The sequence below is a fragment of the Natator depressus genome, chromosome 1 (genome assembly GCF_965152275.1).
Source record: "Natator depressus isolate rNatDep1 chromosome 1, rNatDep2.hap1, whole genome shotgun sequence".
Lineage (NCBI taxonomy): Eukaryota > Metazoa > Chordata > Testudines > Cheloniidae > Natator > Natator depressus.
The window spans coordinates 67,515,492-67,537,563 of record NC_134234.1 but is presented as its reverse complement, the minus strand read 5'-3'; the positions used below and the strand labels follow the sequence as shown (position 1 = coordinate 67,537,563).

Here is a 22,072-nt window from a genome sequence, read left to right as displayed (position 1 = left end):
GATAAGATTAGGGAGGTAAATCCAATCATCAAATTGAAACAGGCTGCTTAATAAGACAAGTAAATAGGTCAATAGGCTAAAAAAGACAAAGTCTGAGCCAACTAAGATCAGAGGGAGAACACTCAGGAGAACACTCAGGAAACTATTTACTATGAACTAGATTATAAGGGACAAAATAAGTTAGGAACGTCGAGATGAGGTAAAGAGGAAGTCAAAACATGGACAACATGTGGACAGAGCGTGTGGTACAGGGACTGGTTTGTATTAAGTAACCAAACCAGTCCTAAAATGTTTGATGCCATGTACAATAAGTGCAATGAGATGTGTAAATGTATACAAAAACAAGAGAGTTTCTGTATGACATTGGAACTATGATGTACCCTACATCGATCCCAATGCGTTTGAGTCTGATCAACTCAGTGTAGCATTGTTTTGTGCCAAATTCAGATACATGAGTGATGAAGGCTGGAGTTGAACTGAGTTTTTGGGAAGCTGAGTGGAAAAAAGTCTTTGAGGGAATCCCAAGAAGGGTCACAGCCAGTGTTCCCTCTAATTTTTTATATCCATGTGTGGAATGAATTTTGTTATGGGCCCCAATATGAAGGTGATGTGTATCACCTTCATATTGGGGCCCATAACAAAATTCATGTGGTGGGGATGGGGCCGAGGGGTTCAGGGTACGAGAGGGAGCACAGGGCTGGGGCAGGGAGTTGTGTGCAATGGGTGAAGGCTCTGGCATGGGGCCGAGGATGAGGGGTTCAGGGTGTGAGAGAGGGCTCAGGACTGGGGCAGAGTGTTGGGGTGCAGGCTCTGCGGTGGGGCTTGGAATAAGGGGTTTGGGGTGCAGGCTGCCCCAGGGCTGTGGTAGGAAAGAGGACTCCCCCCAACCTCCTCTTGTTACAGCAGCTGGGGGTGAGGTGCCTCTCTCTGGCTGCGGCAGCCCCAGCTGGGCTGGGGTGGGCCGAGGGAGGGGCTTCTCTCTCCCGGCCGTGGCAAGTCTGAGACAGGTTCATGCTGGGGCCAGTGGGAAGGGGCGCATCTCCCCACTGCGGCAGCTCCACGCTGGGGCCAGCGAGGAGGGGCGCCTCTCCCTCCTGCGGCAGGTCCGCACTGGGGCTGGTGGGGAGGGGTGCCTCTCTCCACACTATAGCCCTGAGTCCCTATACAGGGCTTAATAGGCAGCTGCATGGCTATGCAGCTGCGCAGCTTAGAGGGAACTTAGGTCACAGCCCTATTTGTTGTTCTGGGATGTGTCAGGTTGCAGGTGCTCTCGTAAAGATTGAGTATTACTCTGTTTACTAGTCTGCAGCTAGATCTTGTGGACATTGCTAGCTCCACCCATGGCAGTAAATGTTGAAAAATCTATAAAGTCTTGTCTACTCACTCTGCTGGTATTAACAATGTTGGGACCCTAATGTAGTTGGGCCACCAGCTGCTGCTGGTGTTCTGAGCACCATGTTATTCATAGATTTATAGATTTTTATGCCAGAAGAGACCAATAAAATGATCTAGTCTGACCTTTATATTACAAACTAACAAATTACATATAGTTACCCCTAGATTGAGCCAAAACTATGGTTTTGACTAAAACATATCTTCCAGAAAAGCATCCAGTCTTCATCTGAAGATATGAAATGATAGAGAATCTTACCTTGGTAGTTTGTTCCAATGATTAATCAACCTCACTATTAAAAATGTGTGTCTTGTTTCTAATTTGAATTAATCTGGCTTCATTTTCCAGCCATTGGTTCTTATTATGCCTTTCTGTGCTAGGCCTGGTATTTAGTACTTGGTATTTTTTCCTGGTGAAGGTACTTATGCAATGTAATCAAGCCACCTTTTGATCTTTTTTTTTTTTTTTTGATAAACTAAACACTGAGCACTTAAGTATGTCACTGCAAGGCACACTTCTTCAGCCCTGGAATAATTTTTTGCAGTTCTTTTCTATATCCTCTCCAGTTTTTCAATGTCCTTTTTAAAATGTGGGCACTAGACACCAGAACTGTATCCAGTATTATGTTGTTGGTCTCACCAGTGCTTTATACAAAGGTAATATCACCTCCCTCTTCCTACTTATTTATCCCATGTTTATAAATCCAAGGATCAAATTAGCCCTTTTTGCCACAACATCATACTGGTAGCTCATGTTGAGTTGTTTGTCCATTATGATCCCTAAATTCTTATCAGTTGCTACTTTTAGGCTACTGTCCCCCGTTCTGTAGATATGGCTTGCATTACTTATTCCAAGATGTATGACTTTATATTGGTCTGTACTAAAATGCATTGTGTTTGAAATGTTTATTGAATACTTTTTCCTTTTTGGCATAATTAATAGAAATTTTATCATCTAGTAAAGGTCCTATTCCATTGTTCAGATTTCTTTTGTTCTTAATATGTTTTTAAAAACTGTTTGTTAATGCAAAAAACTGCTGATCCCTGGATATTTCCCACAAGTCTTTAGCTTCCCTTCTTAATTTTCTACATTTAATAACTTCTGATTTTCTTTGCTATCTATTGTAGCCCACTTCTCATTTTTTGAAACTGAAACTGCCTGCCTAGCTGATGTTTGAGAACCATATCAGAAATGGGGGATGGAACAGTTAAGAAGAGGGGAAGGCGGAGTTACTTGACCAGGAGCCTAGCAGACATGCCAGGGCAACCAACTTCAGTCCAGAAAGCAACTCATTCCAGGGACTGCCCACATATGTGCACTGAGCTCAGACAGGCACAGAGTTTGGGGAAGAGACATGTCTGCAAGTAGTCATATTCGAGCAGCACAAGGAGATCCAGCTGTTCTCATATTCTCTTGAGAAAACTCAGTTTTGCCTCTTGGTCAGAAGTGTCCCACCAACCTTAAGTACCCAGCTTCATAGAAGAGAAGAGAGGAGGCCTCACAATCCAAATCCAGAGGGAAAGGATTATCTGGAGCATGACGCACTGGGCCTCCCTTACCTTAGAAACCAAGGGAAGGCCAGCATTTGAGGAACCCACTGAGAAAACTGACTGCCTCACAGTGAGACATCATTACAGTTTATACTCATACATAATTTAGTGAGGAAAGGATTCCTGAGTAAGAAAGTTCAGTCTGATTTCTTTGTTTTTAAGAACAGAAGGAAAGCTCAAAAATAGGGTTTATGCTTTCAGGTTGCTAACTTGGTATGTTTCTGCTCTGTTGAAAGTGGGGGATAGGGTCAGTTGGTTCATAGGATTCTAAAATCTTACCTTTTAAAATGTGCTAATGTTTATAGTATTTAATACATATCCATATTAAATACACACACCGCTCACAGCTGTATGTATAAGACAAATATTATTTTGTGTAATTCTGAGTTGTTTTTCTAACTCATTATTTTACCACTTTGGAATTGGTTTCTTCGCTTTGAGTGGCTGTCAGTTTCTCTTTTTACATAGAGAAGAAAGAACTTTGTGGGTACAGAAACAAACTAATTATATCACTGACAGTAAATAGTGAATGTTGAATATTACTTCCTTACCTAACAGGTTGATTCACTTGTGGCCCTTATATAGAAATGAAACTAAAAAATGAGAACATGCAGAATACACAATTATATAGTTTACTTAAACCCAGAAAATAAAAGGAGATCATTATTCGTGCCATTTTGTAAGTCTCACATTAATGTCTAACTTTCTGTAGCAATCATTTAACTTTAAAAGGAATGGTTGATCTTTTTGAAAGCCTTCAGTGATGAGTGTGTGTTTCAGGTGGGATTTTGAGTTATAGAACATTGGCCCCTCCTAACTTTCTCTTTGTGCTGCTACAGTAGTGCAAAGATGCACTTTAAGCTGATGCCCATGTGTCAGCCACTCCTGGTCTTGCACTCTTCCTTTATATAGGGTTCTTTTAGATTGCTTAGGGGTGTGGCTATAGTCTGATGTACTCCAGCTATTCTGATTAGCAGTGCAGTACTTCAGGAGCTGTTATCTGCTGGCACAAGTTGAAGTAGCCCTGGGGTTGTTCTAACTTGCTCCAGAAACTGTCTTAGTTCCTTGTAGCCTCCATGATTGGGGGTTGTGGAAAATGAGTAGCAAGGTGGTAGAAAGCCACCTGCTCCCAGTCCTGGTAGCTGTTTTTCCAAAAGACTACAGGTTTTCAGACATTTCAAGCGTCTGAGGGAAAATAATCGGGGCTTCTAAGGAGAAACCTCCTCTGATTGGCTTTCTTTTCTCATTTGCTGTCTGAATGAGAAGAAAGGCAAATAAGAGCTGTCTCCCTGAGCGTATGTAGTAGGCATTGCTTTGGCCCCCTGTTTCCCACCTGTCTTAAGTGTTCAGCCCATTGGGCTCTGCTGGTTGCGCTCCCAGCATCTGTCTGGCTCTTCCAGATTCCCCATTTTGTGTGTGTGAAAGAGAAGGATATTGATGTTGCAACAGCTCACCAGGGTAGTGCTGTACCTGAATGTATGCAAATCCGTGAAAATTTGTTCAAATACATGCAGATCTTTGTTGCTCTGGTGTACCTGAGCATCTGGCGCTGTATTGGATTTTTATATTCCGCAGTTAGTTGCAAGCTTATCATCCAGGTGCTTTTTTTTTTTTCCTTTTAAATTTTAAGAGGCATATCTCTTGCGGATTTACCTTGCCAGTGTTGGATGGCCACCCACAGTGTATTGGCTGTCTGGGAGAGAGACACATCCCACAAAAGTGTTCCCACTGACACGGCCTGGTAGCCAGAGCCAGAAAAGACCTGGACATTTGGCTAAAACTCCTTACAGAGAAATCACTGTGATCTGCATCGGACACAGGCCTGGACTCCCCTCCAATGAGGCTCTCTCGCTCTGCCAGGTAGTCAGCTGATCCTCATTTCCCACGTCCATTGAAGAGAAAGTTGTCTTTCTTGCTCAGATTAAAAGAAACAGGCTCCCTCCTCACACTTTGAGGCACAGCCTGCCAGAACACCGTCCCCTGCAAGATCAGTTTCCTCAACGTCATCTGACGGCACATAGCTCCAGTGCCCGTCCATTTACTTCTGGTACTGGCATGAAGCAAGGGTATAAAGACCCAGTTGGGCAGACCTGCTCCCTCAGCACCATCTGTCAGCTCTGGAGACAGAGACAGGACGACTTCAGGAGTTATGGCACTGACAAAACTGCTGGCACCGGTGTCCTTTTCAGCACCGATGATGCCATTGGCACCGAGCAAGTTGTTGGTGCTGGCAAAGTCATTGGCGCCAGCAAAGTCTCTTGTTCCATGTTCGACTCTTCAGGGGAACACATCCCTCTTTCAGCTCCGAGTCATATGCTGGCACCGCTGATGCTTTTTCCCCTTCCACAAGACTTGATATACCCTGCTGGTATCTGACACTCTTGAGTTGCCTCTCCTTAGATGTGACCTCCACCACTTCCACCATCCTCTCCAGACTCTCAACACTCCTCCCTTTCTCGCTTCCCCAGTGATGAGGAGGAGAGGTCTCCATCGCACCCTTGTCTATCAGACAAGTTCCACCTACTCATCCTCATTATGCACAGTCTACATCTGGTCCACAATCTTAGTACGGACCACCATGGATGCAACCACATGTTCCACTTCCTCTACACTGGCCATATTGGGACCCTTGGGCCTTGTACAGGGCACAATTTGGGAAACTCCCAATGGAGCAAAGATGGAGACCTACACCTCTCCATTCTCCAATGGTTTCTTGCCTTCCAGAGATGGAACCTCCACTGGTACCAAATGAGGAGGAAGAACAAGAGGAGAAACTGGAGGAGAAAACTCCTCCAACATTACATTTCTCTTCCTCTTCCCCTGATGAGGCTATCGTGCCTCCACCGCCTATAGCTGCTGACGAATTCAGATATTTTGAAGAATTATTCTTCAGAATTGCAGATTCCCTTGGAGGAAATTAAGGACCAGCAGCATAAACTGCTGCACATATCCTCTTCTTTTAAGATTGCACTACCAATCAATGAGTCTCTTCTTGATCCCACAAAGTTGCTCTGGCAGACCCTGGCGTCCTTCCCTCAGACTTGCAAACTTGCTGACAAAAAAATACTGTGTTCTGGTGAAAGATGCAGAATTTCTGTTCTTGCACCCTGAAATCTGTGGTGGTCAATGCGGTGCAAGAGAGAGGTCATCAGTGCCATTCCTGTTCCCGGCATCTAGACTGAGATTGGGAACACTTAAACTTATTTGACACGAAGCATATTCATCAGCCACGCTCCAATTTTGAATTTCTAACTACGAAGCTCTAATGGCTAAATACAACTACTTATACTACTGCAAGTTGGAGGAACTCTGCCATGATCTTCCCACGGCCAAAAGTGAGCAATTTCAGACCCTGATATCGGAGGGACACCTCGTAGCCCATACAGCCCTACAAGCCTAGTTAGATTCCGCAGATACCACCAGACACTCCATCGCAGCTGGGTCATGGGGCATGCATCATAGCTCCACCTCTTTGGTTTTCCTAAGGAAGTACAAGCCACTGTAGAAGACTTACCCTGTGAGAGCTAAAAACTATTCTTGGAGCGCATGGACAATTCTCTGCATTCCCTTAAAGACTCCCAAGCTACTCTCCACTCTCTTGGCATCTACATGGCAGTGCCGAAGAGACACCCAGGGAAGTATCACCTCCTCCCACAATACTGTTATGAACTTATTCTATGGTGAGAAATAAATAATCTTCTGCAACTGGGAGCAATAGAACCGATCCCTTTCAAACACAGGGGGCAGGGTTTCTGCTCCCATTACTTTCTGATGCAGAAGAAATCCAGAGCCTGGCGACCTATCCTGGACCTTTGCAATTTAAACAAATTAATCAAACTGCAACACATCAAGATTGTTGTCCTTTCCACTATTATCCCTGTACTTGAACAGGGGGATTGGTTCTCAGCCCTCGACTTCCAAGACTCATACTTTCAAATCACAGTATGCCCTGCCCACAGGCGATTTCTCTGATTCATTGTAGATATGTGAGTCCTTCAGTTCATCTTCAACTGCTGGGATCACCCCACCATAGATCTTTTGTCACAACGCAAAGCACCCTCTGCCCTCAATTCTGTTCCAGATTGGGACGGGTACATGGATCGCTGGGAGACACATTCCTCATCACATAGGATGCACCAGTCCTCTATGCCCTTCCTCCTTTCCCCCTCCTATTCTGAGCACTTTGCAAGATAACAGGAGGACCTAGCTCTTGTCATCCTTACAGCTCCAACGTGGCCACGACAGGTCTGATATACTTATCTCCTTCACACGATGGTGTGCTGCCCAATCTCTCTCCATGCCATGCTGCGGCTCCTTTCACAAGATACATCCTCCATCCCAATCCACAGATGCTCCACCTCAAAGCCTGGCTCCTTCATGGTTCTGGGATTCTGAAATAACCTGTTAGAACACTGTCAAACAGATACTTTTGAATGGTAGGTGCAATACGACTAGACGCACTTACTTTCACAAATGGACTAGATTTCCATGCCGGTGGGCCTCCCATCAGGTCAACGCAATATGCGTTCCACTACCACTTATCCCTCACTACATGTTACACCTTAAATAATCATGATTATCCATTAGCTCCGTTCTGGTACATTTGGTAGCAATCACTACTTTTCACTCCCACAGAGTTGACCATTCCATCTTCACACACCCACTCACGAAACATTTTCTGAAGGGTATCCAAAATCTTTATCCATACAAGACTTAACCCTGGCCTGGCATCTTGGCTGCATCCTACATTCTCTGACTAGCCCCCCCATTTGAACCAATGGCAACCTGCTCTTACGTGCATGTTATAAATGAAAACGGCATTTCTTGTCGCCATCACTTCTGCCCAATGAATCGGTGAAATTGCAGCACTTATGGTATATCTACCATAGACAGCTTTATAACGACAAAGTTATGTTATGCCCACATCCAAGATTTTTACCCAAAGTTCCATCATCTTTTCATCTCAATCACCCAATACACCTTCCTTGCCTCTTCCCGAAGCGTCACAGCAACCAAGAGGCAGCTCTACACACCCTAGACATGAGAACAATTAGCGTTCTACTTGGACAGGACTAAACCTTTCATAAAATCTCCATGATTATTTCTCTCAACCACTGAAAGATCCATAGGCACAGCCATCTCTAAACAATGTCTTTCCAAGTGGATCTCACAATGTCGACATTTATCTTACGAACTCCAACAAACAATCTCCTACTAAAATTAGAGCACATTCCACACGCTCACTTGCCACCTCAGTAGCTTTTCTTAATAATGTCCCCATTGCTGACATTTGCTAAGCGGCCACATGGGGATCAACAGATACTTTTGCCGGTCACTACGCTATTATGTGAAACCACAGAGGACATACTTCTAGGACCTGCTATCCTAGCATCAGCAGTATGTGTTGCTCCGAAGCCCCAGCATTCCAATTAGAGGCACTGCTTTTTAGTCACCTACAAGTGGAGCATCCACAGGGACATTACTCGAAGAAAAAGAGAAAGTTACTCACCCTGTGCAGTAAACTGAGGTTCTTCGAGATGTGCCCCTCATGGGTGCGCCACTACCTGCCCATCTCCCCTTTGCTTTAGAGCCAGATACATACTCTGCAGTAGAGAAGGAACTGGGGGTGGTTGGACTGTATAGCAGATGTGCATGTGTGGTCCGACAGGCACTGCTGATTTAAAGTCTCCGATCCCAGGTGCAAGGGGGCCAGTACACCCATAGGGACACTCATCTCAAAGAACCTCAGTTACTGCCCAGAACAGCCATCAAATCATAATTATTGGTCATTACCGACCTAAAACGTATATTAGCTGGTGTATGGAACATTTGCATTAAAAAGAATTGGTCTTTTGGGGTGGCCTTTTGTTAGTAGGTCAGAGATCTTGGGTTCAAATATCCAGTGATCCATCCAGAAAAGAAACATTTAGCACCTATGTGCCTGGGCCATTTATAAAAAGTCTAGACAGAACACTAAACAGGTTAATCTTTTAAATGACAGTGTTTATTTGCAGAAGTAGAGTGGGTGCCAATATGAATGGTAAAAATATTACAAAGCTTCAGGAGAAAAGAATAAGTATTAAGTACAATTGTGTTCTATTTAAAGACTGTTTTGTAATTTTTAAACTTGAATTAACTTAGTGTTCACTGAAGTGTGAGATTATGAGCCAGACATAATATTGGCAGGGTGGTGAGTTAGCTTCCCACCCATATATCAGTACCCTGACCTATAAATCACTGCAGTTCCTATTCAGGTGTCATAATGGGAGGAAGAAAAAAGGAGGATTACTATTGCAAGATGTGTCCACAAAATAAGCTTGAAATTGCAAAATGAGACATCATTCAATAGACTGAGAGGTTCAAACAATGCATGCTCCCTTGGCTCCGCTTAGTAATTTGGGACTCACTTTTCCCCTTCCTGGGATTTGAATAAGTCCATGGGCTCTGCTGAGTTCTTTGGACTTGGCTTCCCCTCAGTGGGGCTTAGATGCCATGTTCTGCACCCTGAGCTTGGCTACTTCTTGATGTGTAGTAGGAGGTATTCTCTCAAGCCTATTATGTTATCAAAATGAATGATCACTTACAAAAGACTGTATATTGTCCCTATATGATATTTTTTTCTTCCATGCAGTGAACCAGTTAATAGTATTGACATTTAGTAAACTTTTTGGCTATTTGAGTGCTGGTCTACACTACCATGATAAATCAATCTAAGTTACTCTACTTCAGTTACGTGAATAATGTAACTGAAGTTCACGTAGCTAGATACACTTACCGCAGTGTTTACTCTGTGCTGGGTCGACAGGAGAGGCACTCCTGCTAACTTCCCTTACTCTTCTCTGGGAGGTAGAGTACACAAATCGATGGGAGAGCGCTCTCCCATTGATTTATTGTGTTTTCACCTGACCTGCTAAATCAACACCATCTAGATCGATTGCAGCAGTGCCGATCTACCGGTAACTGTGGACTTGGCCTAAGTTACTGAAATGAATAGGTCAGTTCATACCTCTTTGACCTGTTCTTTTATCCGCTCTGCAAACATAGGAAGACATCACTGCATTGGTTTGCACTTGGCTCATGCTTTCAAGATTTTCACAATCTTTATCTATTAAGATTTATTCTTTTTTTTAAATAGCAACTGTGCTTCTGTAGAAGAATGTGAGAGAGGTGCTGATACGCTGTACTACTGTATCGCAGTCAAGTTTGAACCCTGTATCTGTCTTACGTCATTGTTGATCTACAGCTCATAGTCATGCCAGATTTTGCAGCATTCTACGGTGGTTTTGAATTACAGAAATAGGAGCTAGGATAAGGAAATGCAACTCACTTTCATTTATGACCAAAACACCATTCGCACTTTTTTCCAGAGATGAATAATTAGTGTGTTAACTCATTGGATACCCTACATCTGAAATTCCTATCCTACTGCATTCACCATGCTTTCTACCTAGGCATGCACAGGAAGTGTGTTTTATCAATTTTGTTCTTCCCTTCAAACTGGTATTCAAAAAAGAATTAAAATCATATACAAGAGGTATGCTAACCATCACTACATAATCACTTTTTCTGTGCATTCTTAATCACATTCCTCAATGTACTATGTATATAAATTGTAAGGACTTCAGGACAGGGACCTTGTCTTCACATTTGATTGTACAGTTTGCTTGCTATATCAATAATAATCATGCATGAAAATCTGTGGTTGGATATACAGGCAATGCAAGATTTGAGATTTCTAATGTCCATAATTCAATCTTTTTTTGTTAGAATTTAATAAAACATCTTCCTGAACAAGAGCAGCTGAATACACTATCCAAATTCAAGAGTGAATATAATAATTTGTCTGAACCAGAGCAGTTTGGAATTGTGGTGAGTACCAGCCCATTGCTGCTATTTTTCAGTTGTCTTACATTAGTAACCAGTGTTGAAGTGTTGTCACCTTCTTGTTGTTCCTCATTATAACCAGAGGCTGAAGCTGGAGGAGAGAAGTGATGGTACTTTCTAGATAAATATCAACTGACATATCCATATTTCCATAAATCCCATTCATTACATCGTTCTTTGTCTCCTGATTGAAATAAAGTAACTATTAATCATATAACTTTTCTACAGCAAAATCATTTACAATGGCAGTTTCTATGTTGGAATTTTCATAGGTATCTAAAATACGTTAATTCTATAGCTATTTTAGAACTTCCATGGTAGAAGTCATTCTGTAATGTGACAAAATGTAAAAAAAACCATCAAATTTTTAGTTAAGATTTCCACACCAACTTTCTGCTGTCAATCGACCATGTTTGCGCAAAAAACCCTTTTATATCATCACACTAAACTACCTGTGCCTTTGGGCATATGTTTTACAGCATATATTCTTGTAGTACAAGTTTTTCTCACCTTCGCAAATCCATAACGGGGTTGAGTGGGTCCCATCATTTTCCAAACATATAGTAGAAAGAATATGGAGGGGTAAGTGAAAGGGTACAGGGGCAATAATACTCATCTCTGTCATGATGAAAGGGTGATGTGGAGACCCTTATTTGGAGATCATTGATCTTAATTCTCAAGACTTTTTATGATAGAATTCTGAGGTACTAGTTTTAAAATTAATTAATATTCATCACTTTTTTCTTTTTGCAAGTCACCCTAGTTATGACATTGGATGCAAAACAAATAGCCTCTGAAGCGTTCCAGTCAGCTGGAACACTTCTGTTTCCCACTAAATGTCAGGATTTGAGCATGCACCAGGATGAAGCGTTGATGGGAAATGGGCTTTGTGGGAAGGACTAGTGGAGAATAAAAGTTGTGGTAAGAAGGGCATCACTGGTGTTTAGCAATAGATAGATGACTGGAATATGGTGAGCAACTTATGTAGCAATAGGAACAGTGCTACTAGGGAGGAAGGCAAGCAGAAAGGGAGATTGGACCTGGAGATAGTGCTGGGTTCTCTACTCTTTTTCCTCCCTTCCCAGTCCTGTGCATAGATTCATCCTTTCATTTCTTTTATGGAGTCTGGTATTGCACAGACCCTGAGATTCTTCCTCCTTTCCAGAGCAGACCAGGGAGAAATGATATCAGGAGAACAGAGAAGTAGACTCTACAGCAGGTGTTCTCAACCTTTTACTTGCTGAGGCCCCCCCCTCAACATACTATTAAAAACTCCAGCACCCAGAGTGGGTTGGGGAGTGAGAACTCTGGGCTCCAGGCCAGGGCAGGGGACCCTTGGGCATAGACATAGTTTGACTTCTATTTTGGGGAGGGCAAGGGCTGACCTGGCAAGGGCTCGGGTCAGCTCTGCATAGCTGGGTCCAGGGAGGGAGCACCACCTCCACCCCCGGACTCACCTCAGCAGGCCACACAGTCTATCTGGGTTGTTGGGGGCTGCAACCAAAAAATATAACTCAAAGTGGGACTCAGCTCAAAATGTTTGAAAATGGCTCAGGGTGCAGGCCGGGGGAGCTATGTGCTGTGTGTAGGCAGGGAGGTAGCTCAAGGTGCAGGGAGGGGATATCTAGGGGCTGTGGGCCGGGAGGGTTCCCCCTGTAGTGGTTGCTCCCTGCGGGCTCTGCTGGCCTCAGAACTGGGTCACCCCAATCCGGGAAGCTCTTACCTGCTGCATGAGCAATCGGAGGGGGCTGGGAGCTGAGGCACTAGCTGCAGATGGGGGAATACCGCAGCTACCCTTTCAATGGTACCACCAGCCAGAGGAGCAACTGATCCGCACTCTCTGGCTCTGGCTTCCCACTACAACCTGGCCAGAGACCTAGTAGCAGAAAGGTCCTGCAATACAATCATGACCAAGGGACTAGACAGTTATATTCTGTTAAGCCAAGAACAGAACTGCTCTCAGAAAATAATGCAGACTATTTGCTGAGCCCTAGATACCAAAACTTCTTTTTATGGAACTGGTCAATGTTATAAGTTTCCTGGCTTCACAGATAAATGGGTTTCAACCCTTCATAAAGATTGGGCTATTATGTCATGTACCAGAAAGCAGATTATTCCTTAGCTCATAGGAAAATTGAGGGAGTCGGTGGGAGAATTTATGATTATGGCACTTCCCATTTTTCCACTGCAGCTTATCCCTCTGCATCTGCTATCTGCTGATTTCCAGAGATCCAACAGGATAAGGAATTCTGGATCTCATTACCTAAGTGTAGTGGGTCGTGAAAGTCACGGTATTGTTTCTAACTTATTGTTGGTAGATCAAAGATTTAATGATGCTGTTTGGGATTTCCTCTCATTAGTTGCCAATATCCTTAGCTCTTTGCATATAATTGGTTAGAGCACTTTAGAACAGATCGGGGCTGCAGGGAGGATTCTTTCTTCTCAGGTTACAAGTCTCCATTTTCTGGTACATTGAGTCAAGAGGCTTCCCTCCCAGTGCTGACTTTTTGGGTGCAAAAGTCCAAACCCTCACTTATTCTAAAGTCATTTCCTTTCCAAATCACCTTGTAACTCTGTTTCAGGAAAGGGGCATTATGCCTATAACAGTAGCCATTCTTTGTATCAGTAGAACCTGTAAGGTTCCATATTTGGATAACTTGGATAATTGGAGCAAGGTCATGGGATCTACCCCTGAAAACAGGGATCAAGATTCTGAGAACGCCATCTGAGAGCGTTGATACCCATGAAGCTAGGCAGAGATTCCCTGCCAGCATAAACCCTTCAGAAACTAGAATAATCCTTAGACTTGATCCTGCAATCCAATTTGACACCTATGAGAGCAGTTCTGTTCTTGGTTAAATGGTCTATAACAATCTAGTCCCTTGGGCATGATTGTATTACAGGACCTTTGTGCTACTAGCAACCCCAATGGCTCAGGACTTAAATCATCCGGATTCTAAGAATATCATGAAAGGTTGAGGTTTTTCTGCAAAGATAGAAAAATCAGCAAAACATAAAGAAAAGTTTCCTACTATGGGACTGACCAGGTCCATCTCTACCACCTGGGGAAGTATACATGGTCTCCCTGGAAGCAAACAGATGACTTCTGGCTCCTTAAGAACAACTCCCCCTGGACAATGAGCTAGAGCTGGGGTGGCAAAGAGTGGTGACAGTAGGACAAAGTGAATGCTGAAGAATAACTCTGAATGTAAATGTGGAAAGCCGAGACACACACTTGAACGCTGCCTAGTGCATTGCCCCTTGTCAACATGCTGTACTCCTCAATTTACTCTTTGAGATAATAGACAGCACTAACTCTTGGCTGTGGTTTTTGAGCAACAAAGTATGATAAGCAAATGCACTGTGGTTCCCAGCTGAGAAGGCTCATCTCATAAACTCTCTTGATCTCATGTGTAGTCAGGCTGGCCCTTAACTCAGACATCCAAACAGTTATTGCATATCTGAACCGGTGATAGACCAAGAGTCCTGGTTTTTGGAGGGACATTTCTGCTACTTTGGATGGGGGGGTGACAAGTGCTTGCTTTCAGTAAAAATCCCTGTGCACTTGAAACTGCAAGCCAACTGACTCAGCAGATCCACAGTGCTTCTGGAAGAATATTCCCTAGAGGAGGGATCCCCCCATGTAATGACGTCCTGACCCCCGTTTGAGAACCCCTGTCCTAGAATTTCAGCAGTTACTAGAAATGGGTAATTCTATTTTACATCCTGTTGGCCATACCGTGGGAGTTACACTTAACCTAGGTGTTCCCTCCTGAACTGTTCAAGTGGAAAGTGCCAAACAAGGCTGTTTAATGCAGAAACCTGAAATTCTTACAGTTCCGGAGTGGGCCAAATGAGTTTGTTTTGTAGACCACCTGTTCTTGTAAAACTAAATGACTCTCATCTTAATCTGGATTTCCTCTATCAGGGATTGATCGTAAAAGGCCATGGTGACCTCAACAAAGAGGACTAACATCCTAATTGCCTTAGATTTCTTTGAGTAATGTTTGATGAGGGTTCAGCCCAGGCTTCCTGACAAAGCTAGAAAGTGTCAAGACCCAGCTAAATAAAATATGAGGTGAATTTAATTTTTATATATATATATATATATTTGAATTACAGAATTTTCTCAGCAGTAGAAGGAGAGCAGAAGGCTCCTCTTACTATTTTTATTAGCGTTGTTTCTTGGTAGATGAAGCTATTTGGTTGTTTTATGGGGAATCTTTTGTAGAATGGAGGAAGAGTACTATGACATCTATTCATTAAGGCAATTAAGAATGTAGTCTCTCGGACTAAACTGCTTGCTTATATATATATGCTTATATATATATATATATATATAAGATATATATATATATATATATATATATATATATATATATATATTAGATATATATATGCTTGCTTATATATATCTTGTCTTATAGTTTAAGTATTTGATGTGTTGTAATAGGTTTATAAATTTATATTAAAGTAAGTTTGGCTGTAATGCAAGAGACCTGCAGGCCATATCCTGTATGTTAAGCAAAGGCAAAGTTAGCATGTCTGTATTTAGACCTTTTACCCAGAAAAGTAAAGTTGACCTATATCTTGTTAAACTAAATAGATGAATATCCATGCATATGTCTAAGACCTTTTATCTAGACCAATAGACAATGGAAGAATGGCATAGGGGTTTTTTCAATGTGTACCCACAGACTTAACAGGTACACCACAAGAAAACTTATGCGCGTATATATGTGTCAATACGCACAAACATACTAGCCTATGGGGTAAGCATACCCTAACATTTTGTGGGTGAGGAATGAAATTTGGGCATAGGAGGAAGGATTTCTGGCACTCTTCCCTGTAAAAGAGGTAACTCACCTCGCTAGAGTTTTCCATTCTTACTCATTCTTTTCTACTCTATTTCTATTCCTTTTCCTCTTCTATTTTATTCCATCTATCTACTATGACTACTACTATTAGTAGGCTATACTTTGTTCTTCTCAAACTGTAAGTTTCAAGGGAACTAGGCTAAGCTTGGTTTCCCTAAGTTTTATTCTTAGTTTGTTCATTAGGTTTTGATTTTAAGTTTGTTAGTCAAGTAAACCCGAAGCTAGTTTTTGATAGCTCTTAGCATTAGATTTCTTCTAAACACTGCATCCCTCACTCAAGAATTGAGAAACCTGAATGGCAAGGCTGGTCCTGTGTTTTTTTTTCCACTAGGTTATCAAGGAAGGGTGTGAGTATATTAACCAAAGCTTTGTAGCATATAATACTATATTATTATATATATCTTTTGAATAAGAGTAATGCTATTGTAACTTTATAACTCTGAGTATTTTACCATTTACTTACTATTATTGATTTTAAATAAAAAGTCTTTAAGGCTATAATCTGTCTCAGTGTGAGCTTCCTGTCATACCCCCGAGGGTCCTTTATAAATTCTGTGGAGCCTGATCCGGGACAAGAACTTTTATCTTCTGATCAAACAAATTGGTGAGCCTAAGACCCATGTTAATTATATTAATAATAATAATTATTATTAATTAAAACTAAATTGATAAATTATATTAATATTAGTACACCCTAAATCAGGCTACAAGAATTTAGTTTGAAGACGTTTAACAGGGTAAATGAAAAGACATTATTTTAATTGTCAACTTTCTGTTTGGTTTACCTTGGCATTTTTCATAGAATCATAGAAATGTAAAGCTGGAAGGGACCTCAAGAGGTCTTCTCGCCCATCTCCCTGTGCTAAGGCTGGATTAAGTATACCTACATCATCCCGGATAGGTGTTTGTCTAACATGTCTGTAAAAACTTCCAATCATGGGGATTCTAGAACCTCCCTATGTAATCTGTTGCAGTGCTTCACAATTGTTGTGATTAGAAAGTTTTTCCTATATTCCCTTGCTGAAAACTAAGATGAGGGCTACTGGTCCTACGTGTGACCCAGGGACCGCTTCATGTCAACAGCAGAGGACACAAGGAGTGCTTAGGGTTTTACAAAGATCTCCGGGGTTGGATATATACATAATAGTTAACCCAAGGCTGGTATGTGAGCTATCTGCCACGAGCCAGAATATCACTTGTTGTCATAATCATAGAGAAATGTATACATTGATAATATTTAAAGAGTCATGTATTTATACTGAAAATTATGTTCCTACTGAATTTCATCCTGCTAATTGCAGATCAATTCTTCAGTTTAATAAAATTCTAATCCTGTCCATCAAAGTGATTGGAACCCCCACCTTCTTATCTGCAAGTTTTATAAACATACTATCTACTCCATCTTCCAAGTTGTGAATGAAAATATTCAATAGTAATGGACCCCAAGTGGGATCTCAGTTGACATGTCCTCCCTGTTTGACACATTTCCCTAGTTTGCTTATGAGACTGTGTCTAAACTCAAATATATCATGTCTCCTGCTCCCCCCATCTGCTAAGTCAGCTACACTGTCAAATAAGGAAATTAGATTGATTTGACATCATTTGTTATTTACAGGTCCCCGCTGGCTGTTAATTTTCGCCTTACTATCCTCTAGGTTTGAACAAAATGATTGTTTAATAGGTCCATCAATGGCTATTGGCCAAAGTGGTCAGGGATACAACCCCATGCTCTGGGTGTCCCTAAATCTCTGTCTGCTGGAAGTTGGGACTGGATGACAGGGGATGGATTATTCAATAAATTGCCCTGTTATGTTCATGCTTTCTGAAGCATCTGGTACCAGCCACTATTGGAAGATTGGATTCTAGGCTAGATGGACCATTGGTCTTACCCAGTTTGGCTGTTCTTAATCATTTGTACTCTTTTTGGGTATCTCAGTTAGGCTGGCTAATCCATAATTCTCCAAAATCTCCTTTTTTGACCTTTTTAAAGATAGGTACTATGTATGCTCTTCTGTAGTCCTCTGAGACTTCACTCATTCTCTGAGTTATCGAAGGTAATTGCCAATGATTCAAAGATTGCTTTGGCTAGTTTCTTAAATACTGAAGGGTGAATTTCATCCTGTCCTGCCAGCTTAAATACATCTAATTTACTAAATATTCTGTAACCAGTTGTTTCATTATTTTGGTCTGAGATCCTTCCCCCTTGTTAATTGTGTTAAAGTATTTGGTTACAATTAACCCTTTTAGTAAAGATTGGAGTAAAAAAGGAATTATGCTCTTCAGCTGTCCTGTGTCCTCCAGTATTTGCTCTCCTTCCCTATTAAGTAATGGACCTATACGTTCCTTTGTCTTTTTCTTATGTCTTACTTTCTCTTTTTATTGCCTTTTATGTCCCTTGTTATTTGTAATTCATTTTGTACTTTTGCCTTTTGCCTTTCAGATTTTGTCCGTAGATGCTTATGTTGTTCTTTTGTACTCATGCATAGCAAATTGTCCTTGTTTCCGCTTTTTTGTATTTTCAGGTCAGGTTTTAAGGTTGTCCCCCCCGCCCCCCCTGTTTTTCTTTTTAACTCATTGTGGCTGACTGATTCTGCGACAAAGTATTCTGCATAAATGAAAAGAAGAAAGGTTTAAGATTGTTCATCTGCAATGTTCAAATAAACACAAAAAATCCTGGCAGTCTAATATATAAATATTTTCACCTTACGTTTAAATTGCCCATCATTTCATACTGTATGTGCACCTCTGATCATGTCATAGTCTAGTTAGCACGGATCTGAACTAACACTATAATTCTCTTTTATAAACATGCAGAGAAAATAATGGGCAACAACTGTAAGCACATTTGTGATCTTACGTAATCATACAGTGAAAGGCGCTAACTTGCAAAAGATTTGTTTCATTTGACAGGGAAAGTTTATGGAAAGTGAGGCAGATCTATTTAGAAAATAAATTTAAACCACAAATAAGTTGATCTCATCAATCTTTAATGTGGATCAGTGTACAGATCACCTAGGTAGTATTCATTTTTTTGTTTTTGACAAAAAGCCATTATGCTTACAAAAAATGGATAGTTTAGGATTGTACTTCCTCCTTAATTTTATAGAGTATAAAATGCTGGGATCTATTTATTCATTCTGAAACACATGCTGTCATAGAAGAATAGTCTGTTTGTTATCCATGGTAGGCAGATTTTATTTTTCTTGATACCGGAATCGAATTTCTGTTACAAATCTGACACTTTTAAAACTGCCATGTTATGGTAATTCATTTCTTGGGATCTGAAATGCATGCTCAACTCTAGTTGGGTTTCATATCTGTGTAATTTCAGAAATAACTTTGGATTCATTTATCCAAAACAACAATACCGCTGTCTTCCTTCTGAAGTAAGGAAGCTTAAGAGTCTAATATTATGATGCTCAAATCTAGTTTTTTGATATTCCAATTCTGAGAATCAGTGCTCTATTTGATTTCATCTGTGCACTATGATAATTCCAGTTGTTTCTCTTTCATACCCAATGATGGAGTTTTCCTCTGATCTGCAGACTTAGAGGCAGTATGAGACTTTTAAATGAGTGGGATAGGTCTTGGCTGTGTCTGTTTTGAAATACAGCCCATTTTGTTCTGCCATCAAGTGAACATGCTCAAAGTCCTTTGACTTCCTGATTTTTCAAAAAAAACGTTCCAGGTTTTTCAGGTGTTTTCTATAGGTCACCCAAGTCTCACAACCATAGAGGAGCGTTGGGATTACCACCGCTTTATAAACTAAAAGTCTAGTGTGTGTTCTGATATTGCGATTGTTGAAAACTTGGCAAGACAGTCTGCCAAAGGCAAGGCTGGCTCAGCAGGTTCTGTGTTGAATCTCAACATCTATGGCTGCCAAGATAGGCCAAGTCTACATTTTTCAGTTCTTCTTTGTCAATGTAGATCTTCCTTGCTGGGTCTGATGATTGACCGGGAGCTGGCTGGTAGAGACCTTTTGTTTTGCTGATGTTCAGAGTTAGCTTTTTGTTTTGTTTTTTTAAAAAAAACAGTGTTAACCTCTTCCATATATGGTTACTGCCCTTTCTGATCTTTACTTTGCTGATGCATTTTCAAGGCCCAGGATAGCTTTTTCTGCTTCACAGACTTTTCCTCACACTGAGGCTATATAAAGGCAGAGAGGTGTTGAAGAACTGTAGGAGCAAAAGTCCAGTTTAAGCCCTGTGTGTAGGCATTTAATGGCTGCCTTTGCCAGAAAGGAGTTCTCTCTCCCTTTGTGATCGAGAAAAGGCAACAGCGAATTTATGTTAAGGATGGTTTTTTTCTTACCTTGGATCCTTCTAACTGGACATTGAGGAGTTCAACTTCTCGACCTCTACTTGTCTGTGTCTAAGAATCCAGATAAGGCTCCCTTGATTCGAGCTAGGCTATCTGATGGGATTCTCTCCGTCATAACCCAGCTAAGGGTAGCCTAGAATTCCTCCTTACCTGTAAGGGGTTAAGAAGCTCAAATAACCTGGTTGGCACCTGACCAAAAGGACCAATGGGGAAAGAAGATGCTCTCAAATCTGGGCGGGGGGGAGAGGCTTTGTTTTGTGTTTGTTCGTTTGCCCTTGGGACTAAGGGGGATCGGACATCAATCCATGTCCCCCAAACCGCTCTGAACCGGTCTCTCACATTACAGAAATTGTAAGTACAGCCAGGCAAGGCATATTAGTTTATCTTTGTTTTCTCAGCTTGTGAATTTTCCCTTTGCTGGAGGGAGGTTTATCCCTGTTTTGTTGTAACTTTGAAACTAAGGCTAGAGGGGGTTCCTCTGTGTTTTGTGCATCTTTTGTTATCCTGTAAAGTTATCTTCCAACCTGATTTTACAGAGGGGATTTTTACCTTTCTTTTTTAAAATAAAATTCTTCTTTTAAGAACTGATAATTTTTTTTCCCCAGTGTCCAAAGATCCAGGGATTTGGGTCTGTGTTCACTTTGTAACCAATTGGTTAGGATATTATTCTCAAGCCTCCACAGGAAAGGGAGTGTAAGGGCTTGGGGGGATATTTTGGATAACACGAACTCCCAGTGATCCTTTCCGTGATTCTTTATCTAAATCACTTGGTGGTGGAAGCATACTGTTCAAGGACAAGGTGGAATTTGTGCCTTGGAAAAGTTTTTAACCTAAGCTGGTAAAAATAAGCGTAGGGGGTCTTGCATGCAGGTCCCCACATCTGTATCCTAGAGTTCAGAGTGGGGAAGGAACCCTGACCTTTTCCATTTGGCTTATCCAGAATACCTTGTTCTATTCTTGGAGAACACTTTGTCCAGTTCTCTGGGATCCAAAAAAACCTCAGTTCAATGCCAGATTTAATCACTCAGGTTTCTTCATTTGGCCTACAGCAAAGCTACACTGAGTTGATCATACTCAAGTATAGGGGGTGGGTATATGGTGTACCACACATCCAAAGTTAAACAGAAAACCTCTTTCTTTACATACATTTACATATTACATTGAATTTACTGTAAATTTGATTGAATTTACTGTAACTTGCATCACATGTTTTGGGACTGGCTTGTTTAATTTGTAGGAACTAATCCCTGCATAGCATGCTGTGTCCATGCATTGTCCACTCTCAGCCTGTTCTTTATCTCATCTTTATAGTCCTAACTTATTTTGTCCATTATTCCTAGCACCACGGTGTTCTTGTTTATTTTAGCTAGCATAGACACCCTGACTCCAATATACTGCTTGTTAAGGCCCTGTTTACAACTTAACCTTCCATTCACCTTCCCAATCATGACCACTAAGAAACGAAGCAGGTTTACTCCTGGGGGAATTCTGCACCACTATGCAAGCGCAGAATTAATGCCCCCCACAGATTTTACTCTTTCTCCCTGGAAAAACAGATTGACACGCTCCCCCTGGGCAGTGTGAGGGGAGGGTCCCTGTACGGGGAGCTGCCCCCCATCTGTCCACCCCCTGAATCTGGACCACCCCCAGCTGAGCCCCTCCCCCACATGAACAACTGCTTTGCTGAGCCTCTGCACCTGGACCCCCACCCTACTTAACCCCAACCAGCTACACATGGACCCCCACCCCAGGAAGCTGAGTTAATCTCAGATTGTTTGGATGTTAATTGATATTGCTGACAAACAATAGCATGATATTGGTTTTAATTTCCTTTGAATAAAATTCCTGAAGAATTTTTCAAAAGGATAAAATTAATGTAGAAAAATGTTTAATTATTTTTGGAGTGTATTACAAAAAGTATGGAAAAAGAAACTATAACATATAAAAGTACTGAACATCTATTGGGTGATTTCATTATAGCTTGAAGTACCATTAGAGTCTATTTTGGGAAGAATTGACTATTTAAAGCTTTTTCTTGAAGAAAATTT

The 22,072-nt window shown here is 41.5% G+C and overlaps 1 protein-coding gene across 1 annotated transcript in view; it reads left to right on the top strand.

The window, feature by feature from the left end:
- Window positions 1–22,072, top strand: part of DIAPH3 (diaphanous related formin 3) — a 541,978-nt gene that overhangs the window by 273,155 nt on the left and 246,751 nt on the right. Inside the window, exon 19 of the mRNA XM_074961715.1 lies at window positions 10,711–10,812. Coding sequence (XP_074817816.1) covers window positions 10,711–10,812 — 102 coding nt within the window. The remainder of the gene's footprint in view (window positions 1–10,710; window positions 10,813–22,072) is intronic.